The 18,127-nt window shown below is 38.8% G+C and overlaps 1 protein-coding gene across 1 annotated transcript in view; it reads right to left on the bottom strand.

The window, feature by feature from the left end:
• Positions 1-18,127, bottom strand: part of usp43a (ubiquitin specific peptidase 43a) — a 127,226-nt gene that overhangs the window by 99,376 nt on the left and 9,723 nt on the right. Inside the window, exon 2 of the mRNA XM_079841358.1 lies at positions 16,468-16,617. Coding sequence (XP_079697484.1) covers positions 16,468-16,617 — 150 coding nt within the window. The remainder of the gene's footprint in view (positions 1-16,467; positions 16,618-18,127) is intronic.

The following is an 18,127-nucleotide window of genomic DNA, read 5'->3' as shown; positions in this document are numbered from 1 at the left end:
GGTTCATAAAGAGGGCAGGATGCCATTATGCAGTGTATGGTGCAGTTTTAAAGCACCCCTGAGGTTTCAGGAGCGGGTGATGGTGAGCCGGATGTGCATTCTGCCCTCTCAGCCGATCAATTCCCAGTCTAATGTTCCTCTCTTTTGTGGCATATGCCTCCCTCTCTCTATGACTTCAACCCCTCGCTCTCTCACTCACTCACTCTGTCTCTCTTAGGTTGAACTTGTTAAATATTCATGATTCCTCAATTTCAGAGCGGTGTTTATAGAGGCTTGTCCAAAAGTGATCCAGTGTGATAGAGTTCACTGCTTCTAAAGATCTTTCTTCATTGCGTGTTTGACCTAGAGGGCCCCTATTGAAATAACTAGGTAGTCATCACTGTACTATTGTTTTAGAGCAGAAGTTCTTGGGACAATGTCTGAATTCATAGCAGAACAGAAATAGTAGACAACTCCCTGGAGACCAGAATACATACTAAAGCTCTACTGCCACAGATTTTATCAATGGAGGTCACCTGGTTGTTGTATTGTCCGTCACTACTCGCTACCCTATTAAGCATTCAATTTACTGAATGCGCTAACTAGGGATTTGCAAAAACTTGTGTCAATTGTGTTGTGTGAAGGACTAGCCAACTCTGTCTTAAGGAAGCCCTGAAAAATCAGAGTCCTTGATCAAACCCAGCCAGCATGTGATCAAACTTCAACATTGAAATGTGGTTTAAATAATGTAAGTTGTTGTTTCAGTGTTGAAATAATGTTTTAAAAATGTTGAAACAATTCAATAAAATAAAAAGTTCACAAAATACTTCAACATTTAAATTTGAACAAGGCCTGTACGAAAGACAAAACAAAGTTGCGAAATCAATGCTGATTCCAATTGCACAATCAAAACAAAATTCAACAGTGATTCAACCTTGATACATGACGTTGATTCACCGATGAATGAACATTGAAATGTCAGCTGCGAAGAAGTTTCTTAAAGGGCGTTCACATAAAACACATTCCTGCATTCCAAAACTGCTATGAGCCCCGAGACACATTTTTAAAATGAACTATTTTTAATACAACACCACAAGACGCAGAAACTGACAGATCTTACACTCATTAAAATGATAGACTATATTCGACTAATAAACAAATATTACATAGTTATAAGCGTTATTGTACAAAACTAGTGTAGTTGTCACAAAAAAGGGAGACTGTATGATTATGGGAATATTGCTAAGAGCAGATGATTTAAAGTTCAACAGCAACTGCCTTGAAATTTATTGTGACAATGTGGTGAATTTGTACTGTAACTCTTACTACCACAGCATTTTTTCCCTCCATTTTAGATGAACCCTGTCGATTCTTACAGTAAAGAATCGATCTTTTAGTCTGTTTTCAGTTGATGCATGAATTAAACTTCACTTAACATTATTTGCAGCATGCCTCCCATTCAATAAATCTCAATGAGTTTTGTGCTTTGTTATTTTTGAAAACAAAGTCTCATATAAAAAATAAATACCGTTATGGCATTTTTAAAGGGTTAGTTCACCCAAAAATTTTAATTTGACAGCAGTCTCTCCAGAGACTCCACTTCAAGCAAACAGGCTTGGCTTTACATTCACAGTCTTGCAGATTAGATACCAAGACAAGACCGAGGAGAAATGCAGTCGAGACCGAGACCGAGACCTTGGTCTTGTCTCGGTCTCGACTGCATTTCTCCTCGGTCTTGTCTTGGTCTCGGACTTAGAGGACTCAGGATTTTATCTCAAGACCAGTCAAGACCACAACTGCAAGGATCTCACTAAATTGCCGGTGCATTGTCTGATTTAATATCATTAATGTGATTTGATGTAAAACTTACTTCTTAAAACGCAATCAATAACTTTGTAAAGTGATTTTCGTTTGTTGTGCTGCCGGGTTCAAAATAAATGCAGCATTGTCTCAAAAATGCCCAAAATTAATATAAATGCCCACAAAATTCTGAGATTTAGTTTTTTTTATATAACATAGAATATAATTAAGCAATATCACAAGAGCAAGAGAGCTGTTTTCATGAATATAACCCTGATTGCAAATTGATTTATACAAACATTCAATAAACAAGAAGTTAATATAAAAAAACTATGTCTTTGCTTATTTGGCAACGTTTCGTTATCAAATGAATCAGCTGATTTGAACAAATCGGTTGAATAAAAGTTCTGTGACTGTTAAATAACGTTAATGTTTTAATGTTAAATTAATCTGAACATTATTTATGCAAGTGTAATTGTACCAATTCAGATGCAACTTCTGTGCCATGAATTTTATTGTTAGTGATTTGATTGGTAACAGCGCTATAGTGTCTTACTTGTAATTGTGTTTATTTATTAAATATAAGTCATTTCTCAGAAAGTAGATATGGATATTTTAGATGAATTTAAAGGTCCCATGGCATGGCATTTTTCTATTATTTTATAATGTTTCCTGAGCTGTACTTATATTGTTAGTATGACTTTTACATCATAAAATGTCATAATTTAGAAATAAAAGGCATTTTTTCTATACTGCTGTTTGCCCTGTGGCTGAATGCCCTGCTTCAAGAGGCGTGTCTGCTGTGAGACTTCAGTAAAAACACCCACTGTTGTGATTGGCTGACATCTTTGCATTTTATATGAGCGGAGGGGGCGTGGTTTATCGAGGCACGAGCAAGCACGAGTCTGCCAGGGAGACGGATGGACCTGAGTTCACTTCACATCAGTTCTCAGCATGTCTGAACTGTTTTAGTTACAGCATATACTTTAGGTTATTAGTCTATTTCTAGTCGGAGGGACTGTCACTCATGTCAGAAAGTTAGTAACTTTAGTAAATTATGGATCAGCGCTGACTGGAGACGCGAACCGTTTAGAACGATTCAGTCCGATTTGGTGAACTGATTCGGTTCACTAAAAAGAACTGGTTCAAAAGAAAGATCGTTCGCGAACCGGACATCACTAATGTATCAGAGACTGAGCTCAGCGATTGCTAACAAAGTTATTTATAGTAACTACTGAGTTATGAGAGCGCTGTCAGTCAGCGCGAGTTTATTGTGTTTGTATCTGAGAGTTCTGAATAAACAGTCACATCGAGTCCGTCTCTTCATCATTATTCTACCAACTTTGTAACACATGCAAAGTACCATTACAGCTGTCGAGATGAACGAGTTAAAAGTAAGTGTTGATAATAGCATTATTTTTAAAATAAAATAAAATAAAAGCGTCAGTGACGCGCGTTGAGTACACAGCGCAAACAAAGACACAACAGCAGTAATCGGATGTAATCCAGTTTATTGTGGGGCTAGGCTGGCTAGCCCGGATATGCTCAAGCTTACCCCCCTTCTGCTTAATCTCACGCCGCGTTTGGTGCCTCCGCTGTGGGCCAGATGCAGTACTGGGGGTCGGGGATGTTGAAGGCCGAGCTTCGGCGTGTGTGAGGTTTATCTCTGCTGATGTTGAGCAGAAACTCATGACTGTATGCACATTTTAGAACCGATAGACGCGACGAGGACGTACAAAAACACTGACTCACAAGATATAAAACACGAAAACACCGTTCTGTCTGGAGAGAGAGAAGCCGCATTGTGTGCACGAATAATAAATAATTAGCTACACATCAGAAATCACTGATCACAGATCAGAAGGAACTGAAAAAAGACTTCTGTTTTCATTTGTACATCCAAACACTGAGAAACTGCCAGCGTTCACTCGTTCACAAGCAATGATGCAATGATCTCTCGACGAGCGTTTGCATGGGCGTGCCAGATTCTCTGGGCGGAGGAAAGGGAGGAAACCGTGCCTGCTTGGACGTCAAACCAGGAGACTTCAGGATTGGCTAGTCTGGCCTGTCATTTTCTCAAAGGCAGAGAAAGACAGCCACAACTCGGTTTTACACCGATCAACATTTCTATCCACTTGGGGACAATATTCAGGCTAGGGGAACTCATATTAATGTTGAAAAACCTCATAAAATGAAAATTTCATGCCATGGGACCTTTAAGGACTGCTGGTCTAGTCTTGGTCTTGACTCGGTCTCGCCCTGTCTTGGTCTTGTCTTGGTCTCAACCTCACAAAGTCTTGGTCTTGTCTTGGTCTCGGCATACCCTGTTCTTGGTCTCGACTTGGTCTTGGTTTAGGTGGTCTTGACTACAACACTAATGGATGGAGGCACTTTTTTGAGCTTCAAACTCAATGGACCCCGTCACTGCCATTATAGAGCTTGGAAGCATCAGGATATGTATTAATATAACTCTGATTGTGTTTATTAGAAAAAAGAAAGTCATAAGCCACGTTTCCACCACGGGAACTTTCCCCAGGAACTAGGGACTTTGGCGTGGTACTCGGTGTGTACTAAAAAACTAAAAAAAGTTTGGCCCTGCTCGCGAGGTGGTACTTTATCAAAGTTCAGGAACTTTTGGGGGTGGGACTTGGGCGTCGAACGTGTTGATTGGTTGAGCTCACGCAGCATTTTATTTCAACCTAAAAGTCTGTTGCGGTGCGTGCAGTAAGAGTCGTTTGCAATTCAAATCAACAATGGAGTTCAAAAAATACGACAGATGGACCGACGACGAGGTTCAGGCTTTATTAAGTTTATTTGCTGAGGATGAAATCCAGTGGGCTCTGGAAAGTCGCACGCAGTCCTACGTCACCGGACTAATCGTCACGGTACTTTAAACCGCGATGGAAACGCAATCAGCAGCAGGTCTGGGAAAAAATGTTCCTGGGACAAATTGTTCTGGGTAATTTTGGTGGAAACGGGGCTATATACACCTAGGATGGCTTGAGGGTGAGTAAATCATGGGGTAATTTGAATTTTAAAGTGAACTAATCCTTTAAAGACAATGCGTCTCATTCACGAAGTGTGCGCACGCAATAATTTTTGCATCAAATTTGTGTATGAATGTTTTCACGAACAAATCTAAAATTCACCAATAATACACCATACAGTACACTGCACTAAAATGTATTCTATATTTATTCTATAAGCAAAAATCCCAAATATATTTCGTCATATAAAGTGAAAGAGTAAGAAAAATTGCATTATAGCTAAACCTGGGAAGTTTCTCTGTATAACAACACAGAAACACGCAAGTACAGCTGGCTAATTAGAGGTCTGTATGAAAGGTGTTTATTGCGTTTGAACTGGTTTTGAAGTACACACACCTGGCACTGCTCAAGGATCTTGCTGTGCATGCTCTCAGTTAAGAGTGCATCATTAGAGAGCATTATATGTTTGCTGAGAGTGACGAAAGGCTGTAAAGGCAAGGATGTATGGAGAGGGCAAGCCCTTATATGGAGATGATTTGGGCATGTTTTATGCAAATGACTAACCTTGGTTGGTCACTCAATTAGAATACTCCAAATTCATTAACATTCGAACAAGATTAAGAACAAATTTATGTACATGCGCACATGTTGTGAATTAGGAGTGAGTAAGTTCTCCTGTGCTTTCAAATACGAAATATTCTACGCAATTATTAGCGAAAGACAGTCCAGCGAGTCAATCGGTGTGAACAACAGACCATCCTTGGATCCATTATATTCCTATAAGCACCACTTCCATCAAGGCAAAGAGATCTCACAGTGACTAATGAAGGCGACTGGATTCTGTGTATAAGTGTACCTGTGGGACACTTGTGACAACACCCAAAGAAACTGAAGTGCAGCTTTGTTCAGTGCAAAACTAACCACTTCAGAAATTATTCACCTCCAGAAAGTCTCTAAGAGCTAGAGCTAAGTGGAGAAGAGTGCAAATTGGATCGCTTTTATTTTTTCCATACGTCAATGGAACAGGGTCGTTTAATAAATAACTTAAATGGATGAAGGTAAATTACAGATGGACAGCTGGGCCTTGAGGCACTGGAAGCATATTGAGTAATATTTCCTTCAGAGAAGGTTCCGTTTTGCTGGGCAAATCCTACCAAAGTGTGAGTACTAGGAAGATTCTGATTCATTTCATTCAAACTGATTGTGATCAGCGCAGTACATCAGGCTATAGCCAAGACAGACTGAGTGAGTTGTAATCTCTAAGTAAACTCTCAATCCTTTGAGGTTAAACACTGAAGTGAGAACTTTCATGGCAAATCATACTGACATTTTGACAAACAGTTTGACAAACACTTGACCTGCCATCTCTTACTCTATTTCTTTCTTTCTATCTCTAGCTAAAAACATTTTAACTATGTTTAAAATATTTGACATTTTACATTGTGAATAATAGTGTTGTAGTACTCATTATAGAATTCGATATTTCTTGGTCTTGACTCAGACTCAGTCCCTCCCCTTGTGAAAAAGAAGTGGGCTTAACTGTATGTGATGTGCATCTGTGGTGCAACTTAAAATCTTAAAAGGTATATATTTAAAACATTACTTGCAGATAATATAAATATTAATTAAATGAAAGTGTACTTAAAGGGATAGTTCACCTAAAAATTTTAATTACCCCATGATTACGCACCCTCAAGCCATCATAGGTGTATATAACATTCTTCTTTCAGACGAATACAATTGGAGTTATATCAAAATATATCCTGGCTCTTCCAAGGATTTTAATGGCAGTGAATGGAAGCCCAAAATTTGAAACCCAAACTCCACACGGCTCCGGGGGGTTAATAAATGTCTTCTGAAGCAAATTGATGGGTTTTTGTTAGAAAAATATCCATATTTAACACATTATAAAGTAAAATATCTAGCTTCCGACGGACTGCCTTCCGTATTAAACTTACGGAAAAAGCGTAACTGGCGCGACGATGACGTTGGACATAGCGGAATCTAGCTATTTTACTTTATTGGGCCCTATCTTGCACCCAGCGCAATTGACTTTGTACATCGACGCATGTGTCATTCCTATTTTGCACCCGTGCAAAGTGCGCTTTTCCCTCCACAGAAGCACGTCGCTAAACTAGTGAATGAACTTGCGCTACCTGGGCGGTTCAGCGCAAAAAAGGAGGCGTGTTCCGGCGCAAACAATCCCTGGTGCTATTTTGCTGTTCCGTTAAACAATTGCGCCACTGACCAGAAAAAACCTAGTCTAAAGTCAGTGGCGCGTTGCGCGTTGTTCATTATGCTATTTTAAGGACGCATGCTTGACCATAATGTATAGCGTGCACAACGTGTATACACTTTGCTCATGTAATCTACACAGATGCAACAGTTATTTTTGCAAATCATAAATTGTTACACTAAAAAATATTAACACATGAGATGACGGAAATCATTGTGGTGTGCCACGAAGATGTGAAAAAATAGGCATAAATCTAGCTTACAAATTATTCAGGCTAATTGTAGTCTAATAATTAAGGAGACCTGTTTGCCCAATAGTGGCAACTTCTGGCAAGACATATATGTATATAAGGACATCTAACAAATTGGTTTGTCCGTCAAGAACCAGGAAAAAAAAATCGGTGAGGGTGGACGCAGCGATGTCCTCTGCTGGCGTCAGGTCCTGAGTAGAGGCAGATCCACCTCCCGTTACACGGCGTGCCCGATTGATGCTGGCAAGCTTGGACTTTCCCCGTCTTCTGATGTCATTGTAGCGCTTGCGGCACTGGTGCGACGTCCTGGGGATGCCAGCTGATGAAACTATAACAGCTATAACTATAACTATAAACAGCTGATGGCTATTTCCTCCCACGCCTGTTTAACCGACGCTATTTTGGGTGGGTTTCTCCCATCCCCATACAACACAACTTCTCTGTCTTTCACTGCTCTTACAAGCACATCAGTCTCCTCGGCTGTGAACCGCTCCTGGCGTGCGCCTGGTAAATACGCCATAATAATAGCAATCCATAATGGAACTTGCGCACCTGCTTTTACAGGGAATGTTGGATGACTCTCTGATTGGTTTATTCACGTTACGCCCAAACCACACCAATGAATAATGAAGCTACTTCAGACCAACCCATTTTAGATTTGCGCCGGGCGCAAGAGCCATTTATCCCGCCGGGAAAATAGCAACAGCGCCGAGACCCGCCCACAAAGTTACTTGCGCTTCGCGCTTTGACACTTGCGTTTCAGATAGTTAAAAGAGTGCCCATAAAGTGTTAAATATGGATCTTTTTCATACAAAAACCCATCGATTCGCTTCAAAAGGCCTTTATTAACTCCCCGGAGCCGCGTAGAGTACATTTATAATGGATGGATGCACTTTTTTGGTCTTCAAATTTTGGGCTGCCATTCACTGCCATTATAATGCTTGGAAGAGGCAGGACATTTTTTAATACAACTCCGATTGTATTCGTCTGAAAGAAGAAAATTACATACACCTAGGATGGCTTGAGGGTGAGTAAATCATGGGCTAATTTTTGGGGGAACTATCCCTTTAAAGAGAGTACATTTTCATGACTTTGTTTCTTAACACTCTAGTACACTTTTAAAAGTGCACTTTGTAATCATGTCAAATTAAAGTTTACTTTAAATCTTTTGTCATGCTTTTATTTTGATGTGTTGAATAACATAGCCTACTAGTACCTGATTATAATTTTAACTGTTGTGTGTTATTCGATATTACACTTAAAGTTAATATTCTGTATATATATATATATATATATATATATATATATTATTTAAATTTTTAAGTATATAATTTCCTTAAGTTCTATTTTTAAAAGTAAAAAAAGCTAAAGTGTACTTCTTTTTGACAGGTATTGGCTGAGGTCTCTGTCTGAGCTGGTCTTGACTACAACACTGCTTAGTATGTCATTGGCTGTGTCAACAGACTGGATCGTTCTCTAGTTAACAGTCAGTGACTTCATCTATGAAAAGTAACCTGTGAGAGACATGTTTGTAGATTGGTTTAAGGTCATTAGGATTTTCCCACAATCTTTCACCCCTTGACAGATATAAAGCATATTATATGCCAAGATGATGAATTAGTGTGTCTTATGAAACATGGGACATATTGAAATATTTGTTTTATAATAAACAAATAAACATTTCTTTATAATAAACAAAATCGCAGACACAGTCTAAAGCTTCACTGATTTAAATGTGAGTTTGCGAGAGTTCAGAACTCAAATGTCAAACTGTAAGCATTAACGGGGTCTGAAAGTGTCTAGCTGTCATTCAGCTGGTAATAATTGTGTCTCTTTTTGGATGAGATCAGAGTGTGATGTGATGGGGCCAGAGATACGGACCCATTCTGTGATGAGTCTAAAAATGGCTGTTGATGGAGCTGCCACATTACCATGCAGGCTTGGCGTCTTCGTTTGCTGCCACTAGAGCAGACAAAGGCTGAAGTGTGTTCACTGCCAAAACAGACTTGAGCTGACCTGCTGCTGTCTGACACTCTGTACAATCCACTGCATTCTAACAGCCAAACCATTATCAAACATGCACATTGTTTTAAACACCCAAGTGAATTCTATTCAGCACATTCTACGCTCTCTAATTCCTCATTGATTTCTAAAGAGAATAAACACTTACAATAAGGTCTCACTGAAATATACAGAACGTACAACACATTCACAACACCCCCACACAAATCCACCCACTCATGTTTCCCTCCTACACCCTCTCTCTAGCACAAAAGTTAACAAATGAAACAGGAAAACTAGTCAGCCAATGCATCATACACAGGAGGGAGTCTTATCTTAGGCTGCAACTTTCTCCTCATTAGCTTAATGGAGTTTGAGACCTCAGTCTCAGTAGAAACACCACGTAGAGAGACACAAGAGATGACTGGTACACAAGTTTGGATGCAGTGCCTCATCAATGGAAGAAAAATAATAACTAGTCATGCAGTTATATATATGAGGGGTTAATGAACTGGGCTGTAACGTGAAGGGGAAACCAAATCTTTTTTTTAATGTATGTCATTGCACAAATAAGCATTTTAAGTGAACACAATTATAACGAACAATTATTACAGCGAACAATTTATTATAATTTTTTAATGTGCTAATATGCAGATTTTGATCCCAACCAGAGATCTGTACACAGTAAAATGGCAACATCTCAATTAACTTTTTCAACATGATTAACTTTTAATTTTCTTTTATGCGAAAAATCATTAGGATATTAAGTAAAGATCATGTTCCATGAAGATATTTAGTATATTTCCTACTGTAAATATATATAAAAAATTATTATTAGTAGTAATATGTATTGCTAAGGACTTAATTTGGACAACTTTAAAGCTACACTGTGTAACTTTTTTTAGCTTATTCTTAGCTAAAAACACTTAGTTCTTTCAAAAATATATGTGCTCATTAATGTATATTTACTTCTTTCAAGTAATAAAGTATTCTCGTAAGTCTATAATAGGCCATTGAAAATACATACGGGTGAGGGGTTCGAATGCCGTTCGCCATGTTGTCCCTTCATCTTGAAAGTAAATTAGCCAAAGAGGGACATACCCGTAAATTCAAGCTTCGCCTTTCGCGTTTTAACACTCGATGGCACCGTGTCGAATGTGGACGAGGTCGAACTGGAAGCCATGTTAATCTTGGACTAAATCGGCCACCGTAGGAGTTAAAACGAAATCGGAATTGAGAGGAACAGAAACTAATATTCACTGGGTGGTCATATACCTTTTCACCGCTAGTTGGGGGAAAATATCACACAGTGTAGCTTTAATGTTGATTTTCTCAATATTTAGGTATATTTTACACCCTCAGATTCCAGATTTTCAAATAGTTGTATCTCGGCCAAATACAGCTTATTTCAGAGGATGCATAACTCTCAATTTCAAAAAAGTTACCCTTATGAATGGTTTTGTGGTCCAGGGTCACAAATGTGTTCAATCATAAATAGCTTTTTAAGGTAACTATTGCAGGTTATGACGTTTACAGTTTTCTTCTGCAGTGGAATCTTATTTAAATTAGTAGTCTGCAGTGTCTTGGACTACAGACAACACCAAAGAAAGTACTGTAGCAGAAACTGTGCTTTAACTTTGTCCAGAGTTTGCCTCCAAGTACTGTAATAAGCACTAAATACTTCAGAGACAACTCTGAAAACAAAGTTTGTTGGCAAACGACACAAGCCACTTTTCACAATGGCATGAACCTCACAAACTGGAGCAAGTCTAGTGATTAGTTTCTTTTCTCAGGAGCACTCATTTTTTTTTAAAAACTGTCATACAGGTCTGGAACGACATGAGAGTGAGTAAATGATGACATAAACTATCCCTTAACTATCTATTTAAAGTTAGTGGGATGTTCTGGTCATTCTAGTTTAAGTTCCAGTTATTGTGGTTCATGTGAACTAAATATCTTCATATAAACAAATAGGTATTTTAAAAACACATTTGATGTTGTGTGCTGAGAAAAACACTTAGAGGTGCTGTATGTAATTTTTTCACTCTACTAAAGCATCCAAATACCATAATATGTTTGCAGATATTTAGGAAACAAGCAATTTCACATACTCATTTCTCTTAAAAACAATGCTACAGCCAGATATTCTACTTTGTATGTCCGTGTTGGAATGTCTGTGCGATACGGCACGCTGCCAGTTTGCCCAGTAGTATTTTGACACCGCAGGTTGCCAGCTGGCGGAAAACATAGCAAATTGCAGCCAAAACAGCTCTTTCCAATATTTTGAATTTGGACTGCAGTACCCATTTCAACCACTAGCTGTCAATATTACCGTATTTTCCGGACTTATTATAAGTCACACTTTTTTTTCATAATTTGGCTGGTCCTGCGACTTATAGTCAGGTGCGACTTATTTCTCCAGCCCCTCGACATCTCGGTGAACCGGAGCTTTAAGGCAGCTTTCCAGCAAGTCCTTTGATGGATCAACACTGCATGGACTTCAGTGGCAACCGAAACCATCCTGTCGGGATTCAGAAAGGCCGGAATAATTGTAACTGATGCAGAGTCTGACGACAGCCCCGCAGAAGAGGAATCGGCGCTTCATCTTTCTCCGGAATTGGCGGAGTTGTTCAGAAGCGACACAGGATTAGGAATTCAATGGATTCAGTGATGTGGAATGAGATCGGGAGCTTGGTGAACTTGCTTACTGGTAACTTGCTCGTTGGACTCGCTGGCTGGCTTATGTTAATTTAGCCTATTCAGCCTCCAAAGTACCGGTATGCGGTTCTTTGTGCTATTGTGTAGCTGAATAACTGTTAATGTGTTACGTTAACATACCGGACACCTATTCAGCCTGTTGTTCTGTGCTGTTGTGTAGCTAAATAACTTGCTTTTCCAGATTAAATGTCTGTTCTTTGTCTTTGATTTTGTGAAATAAATTTCTAAATAAATGTGACTTATAGTCCAGTGTGACTTATATATGTTTTTTTCCTCTTCATGACGCATTTTTTGACTGATGCGACATGCAATCCGGAGCGACTTATAGTCCGGAAAATACAGTACATACTACACCCTTAAAGATTTTTTCAAAACTGCTTTAAAAATGTGACTCGGGCCGAGTACAATAACAAACTGATAGCCAATCGGCAGTAAGGGGTGTGTCTACTAATTACGGGGAGAAGAGAGCGTTCAATGCATGTAAGACATGAAACAGGACGGACATTAGCTGAGCGATGACAGAAAGAGATATGGCAGATAAAAAACAAATTTGGAAGATGTCTGTGGAACAAAAGAAGGCTTACAATCATGCAAGAAGTAGGACCTGCGTAAATATCAGATCAGCTTTCCAGCGCTGGAGAGAACTCAAGGAGTGAAGGCCAAGGTTGCTTTATTTCTTTTCGATAGGCAAGTAACATTGATTTTGTTTTGTTTCACAGAACTAATATATGCTGGCTTTTGCTTGAATATGCTCGTGTGTCATGTTCGCTTGTTTGTCCATTTGCGATCGTATTGTCGTTCACTTCAGCGATGATAAAGACCCATTCATTTCCACACCGTATAAGCCTGGAGCGTCTAAACATCCTCCACTGTCTGTTTCAAGCGTCAGCTCCCAAAATGTGTCCGACAAGTAAGATAATATACTCCTAATATTTGTTTGTTTCCTCTTTTCGTGATCGATATCCCTCTAATCTTGTCATAATTGTTAGGGATGCACCGATATGTACATTTTGGCCGATACCGATAACCGATAATTCTTAATATTTGAAAGCCGATAACCGATATATTGGCCGATAAATCTAAATACAAATTTTAATAAACTCTGAGAGCCTGATTACAAAAACAAAAGGCTCACCATTAAAAGCCATGTCCCAAACACTTCAACATAAATCAAACCTATACACTACAGTAGCCTATTTGAACCAGTGTGAGATTCCTTACCTTTTCAAATTAATTTTACACTCCTATGGCCAACATTTTTTTTTTAACACTTTACAATAAGGTTTAATTTTTGTTAGTATTAGTTAACCAACAATGAATGAACAATACTTCAACAGGATTTATTAATTTTAGTTCATGTTAATCTCAACATATTCAGACCCAAAGTTGTGTCTTTTAACATTAGGTATGAACTGTGAATGGACTGTTACAAAACACAAACATTTTATTACTAAAAGAAACAAAGGTTATTGCTCTCTGTTTGTTCATGATAGTTAATGCATTAATAAAATGAGACCTTATTTGTAAAATGTTACCAAAAATTATATTGTCTAAAAAATTAAAATAATATACCTAAATAATGCAAACAAGTAATTGAACAGCATTACTTAGGCTGCATAATAAAGAATCAGAATGCAAGTGCATGAAATAACCTCCGCACAGACGATAAAGAAATGGTTTTAATCAAACCATATTGTTGATGGAAATGATACTAGAACATTAAAAGTGCTAATTATAAAAAATAATGCTTCTGTGTTTTTGGAAAAAAAATATGTTTAATATTACAGTAATAGTAAACATCTGTAATATTAGTCTAGTCTATTAGGAATAATGTTGCTGTTTGAGAGCGCGCTGAAGCTGGAGAGAATGAACGAACAACCATAAACTGAAGCGCTTAGAAGTTTAATTAACAACTAAACGCATCATATATGAGAACAATCAGATATTTATACAAAATAAATATAATATTACAACTTATATTAGCACAAAATCACGCATAGGTGAAGGGTTAGAACTCCTGTGGATGCTCTTCCCCTGTTTGAGAGCGTGCTGAAACTGAAGATGATCACCGGTACAGTGAAGCACTGCGGGTTATTGACTTAACCAAACACATCCTATATGACTTTAATCAGATGTTTATACTACAAAAACGTAATATTACGACTTACATATGCTTAAAATGACGCGAATGCACAAGCGAACTTACTGTGCTGGTCAGAATGCGTTGTTGACGCTTCCCACAACAGCGCGCTGAAAAACAACTAAACCCAGAGAATTCACTACGTTTTATAACAGAAATATTCTCATTGCAGTGTTATGTATAGGACAGTCCCAGTAGTTATTAATGCTGTGCATTTCTGTTTGAAATGCGCGCGCCGGTACAATGAAGTGCTTTACTGCATCGTTAATTAACTCAACCAAACGCATCCTATATGGGATTATATAGGCCTACACAAAATAATAAATATAATATTACAACTTACAATGGCACAAAAGGCTGTGAATGCACAAGCAAACTTGACTGTGCTCGTCATGAAGGTGTAACTCCGTGGGCGCGTGAAAGACCGGTAGGCAATGAAGTGCTTTACTGCATCGTTTATTAACTCAACCAAACGCATCCTATATGATATTACATACACAGAATAATAATAAATATAATATTACAACTTACAATGGCACAAAAGGCTGTGAATGCACAAGCGAACTTGACTGTGCTCGTCATGAAGGTGTAACTCCGTGGGCGCGCTCTTCCCTCAACAAACGCGCTGAAACACAACGCTCTTTTACAGCCTATTCTATTCTCATTATCATTTTATGTAGATTATAGAAGACTTGCGCTGCACATGTTGCACATAACTGTATTTTCCTTTTCGAAGTGATTCCAAACATATTTAGAGCAATTCAAACCCATCATGGTGGACAGCGCGTCCGTCTCAGCTGAAGGAAATAATACATTATCTATCGGCTTGACTATATCGGTCAAATTTTCTTATTGGACCGATAACGATAACATCAAAAATAATCATTTATCGGCCGATAACGATATGTTGCCGATATATCGTGCATCCCTAATAATTGTAATATGTTCGTTAGTTGGACTGTCGTTGCAGTGCTATAGAGTTGTTCATGAGAACTGTTTGTTTTTGTGATCGATAAAACCCTCTAATCTTGTTATAATTGTAATATGTTCGTTAGTTGGACTGTCATGTTCGTGCTATTGAGTTGTTCATGAGAACTGTTTGTGTTTTTGTGATCGCTATGACCCTCTAATATTGTCATAATTGTAATATGTTTGTTAGTTGGACTGTCATGTTCGTGCTGTCGAGTTGTTAATGAGAACTGTTTGTGTTTTTGGCATGGAAGGGATGACTTTTTCATTGAACATTCGACCTGGATTACCATAGTAACACACAGATTCCGCCATAGTCGTTGCCTGGATTATGTATGTGTCAGGTGGAGCTATCACAATAGGGGCGTGTTTGTTTTGGTGATTTGAAATATCAACATCGGTTACCAGAAAGCACTTACCCCACCTTAAACCCCTGGGCTAGTCTTGTATGACCCATTGTAGTATAGGAGATCTCAACTTTGGACCTCGAGGTCCACTTTCCTGCAGAGTTTTGCTCCAAACCTAATCAAACACACCTGAAGCTAATCCTGAGTTGTGTTCGAAATAGCCCCTTATACCCTCATTCACTATTCCCAACATTAGTCCACTAATATAGTCCTCTTGAAGGAGTGAATGAACACGAGCGAGTGAATTTGGACACTGAATGGGCTGCTGCTTTTGTATAGTTTGTGCTTGCTTTTTAATAATCATTTGCAACTTAGCAAACTTGCAGTTCCAGTAGTAAAACATTTATCTTGAACTCTGTATGGAAACTAGCACGAAAAAGGAATTTTTACCTGAATGATATTACACTGTACCCACACTGAACCAGCAGTTTGGAAAATGTATGGATGGTTCAGCTGCAGGCATCATCTTCTGGCGAGACGCAGGAATTCATTCGTCGCAACCCTTGCAGTGCATTATAGGTATTCTCTAGCCCAGTGGTTTTCAAACCTGTCCTGGAGGCACCCTAGCCCTGCACAGAGTCTCCCTTATCAGACACACCCAATTTAGTTCTTGCAGTCTCTATTAATGAGCTAATGAGTTGAATCAGGTGTGATAAATGAGGGAGACACACAAAATGTGCACTTATTATTATAGTGGTGCCTTATTTAGGGGTACAGCCATGGTCTTCTCTCTTCCTAGAAAGTTACAGGCAGGTATGTTTGAGTAAGGTTGGAGCTAAACTCTGCAGGAAAGTGGACTTCAAGGGCCAGAGTTTCAAAACTGCTGGCAGTAACTCTTTTAATTACAATGCCTGCAGTTTGAATGGGGAAACAAACTGCGTATGGCTGTAGATCTCTTTGGTCGCTGCATTGTCTCACACATTAGTTGATTTTAAAAATATTCTAAAAAGCATTTAGAAGGACTGAAGGTGGTGTGTTACCTTGCTGGACGATTTGGTTCTGCTGCTGTGGTTGTTGTTGGTGGAGAGGTTGGCATCCTCATGCACACGGTCCAGGAGCCAGAGCAGAAACTCCAAAGCGTCGTGTTGAGCGTTCCCCTTGAACTGAGAGCCATACTTGGACACAGCACTCTAGGGAAGGAGCGGGAGATTGTGTCAGATAAATGTTGATCTGGATATAGTTTTAAAACAAATCACGTAACTTAATTTATACAAATCCTTCACATCAACAGATACTAACGTAATATCAAAATCACAAGTTCACCACTGTGGTGATAAACGGCCTTGAAACACTACTCAACTAATTAAATTTGTGGACCAAACACCAGAGCTAAAGGCGCTTTTCACAGCGAGAAAATGCTCTAATTCTATGAGAAATCCACACCACAACTATAACAGTAATGACAACTATGAACAATATATTTGAAATCACTTTCTAAGTCCACTAAGGAGGGACAGCGTTTTCACATTTGGCTCCTAAACTCTGGAATAGCCTTCCTGATAATGTTCGGGGCTCAAACTTACTCTCCCATTTTAAATCTAGATTAAAGACGCAACTCTTTAGCCAAGCATGCACATAATGCATCTCGTAACCTTGTACATCAGATCAAATGCACATGATTATATATCTATATTTATGCATTTGGCAGACGCTTTTATCCAAAGCGACTTACAGTGCCCTTATTACAGGGACAATCCCCCTGGAGCAACATGGAGTAAAGTGCCTTGCTCAAGGACACACTGGTGGTGACCACTGGGATCGAACCAGCAACCTTCTGCGTATCGGTTCCATGGTTTAACCCACCATCCCACCATCTCACCTATTATCTTTGCTTAATGTTATGAACATCAGCTATGTTAATTATTTTCCTTTTGCTTTTCTGTTTTATCTTGGAACCGATCCGAGGTAACAGAGTCCGTCAGCTCCGGTCTGGATCCAGCCTCTTATGAAGACTTCAGACGCCCTAACACCTGTGAAGAGACAGCGCCAACTACTGCGAAGACTACAGATGACAAATCTGAATGAACATGATGCATTCTGCTATATATTCTAATCATTTGTTAACATGTACTCATTACTTCAGTGAGCTAATTGTTTCTGCCTTAATTTAATACATTGTTTAAATTAATACTTTGTTAGCTAACTGCATTCATTTCTGAAATGCATAATTTGGACAGTCACCTCTGACAACAGATCACTCTATATTGTAATGTAGACACATGCATTTTCTGCTTTGAAATTATATATATTGTGAAAAGCGCTATACAAATAAATGTGAAATGAAAATCTGCAATGTTGGAGGTACCAGGAACAGGATGAAGACTCAGGAGATAATCAAACAAACTTTAATCAAAACTTCTCAAAGAACTGAATACAGGCAACGGACACTCAGCCTAAAATAACAGTTACTAGACAAAAGCCCTATTCGCACAGGATTAGTATTATCTGGGGACCTCTGTTGATTTGTAATAATTGCAGAGAATGTCTGTGATCTTAATCCTGTGCGAATCGGCCATGTATGTAATTTGTAAAGTAAAAAATTCCCCCGCAAATTACCTACCATATTTCGCCAAACACAGAGGTCCTGTGATAATATTAGCTAACCCCATGCGAATCGGCATCTCTGTGATTTGGCCAGGA

The sequence above is a fragment of the Gobio gobio genome (assembly GCF_949357685.1).
Source record: "Gobio gobio genome assembly, chromosome: 17".
Taxonomy (NCBI): domain Eukaryota; kingdom Metazoa; phylum Chordata; class Actinopteri; order Cypriniformes; family Gobionidae; genus Gobio; species Gobio gobio.
This window is presented reverse-complemented; position numbering and strand designations above follow the sequence as displayed.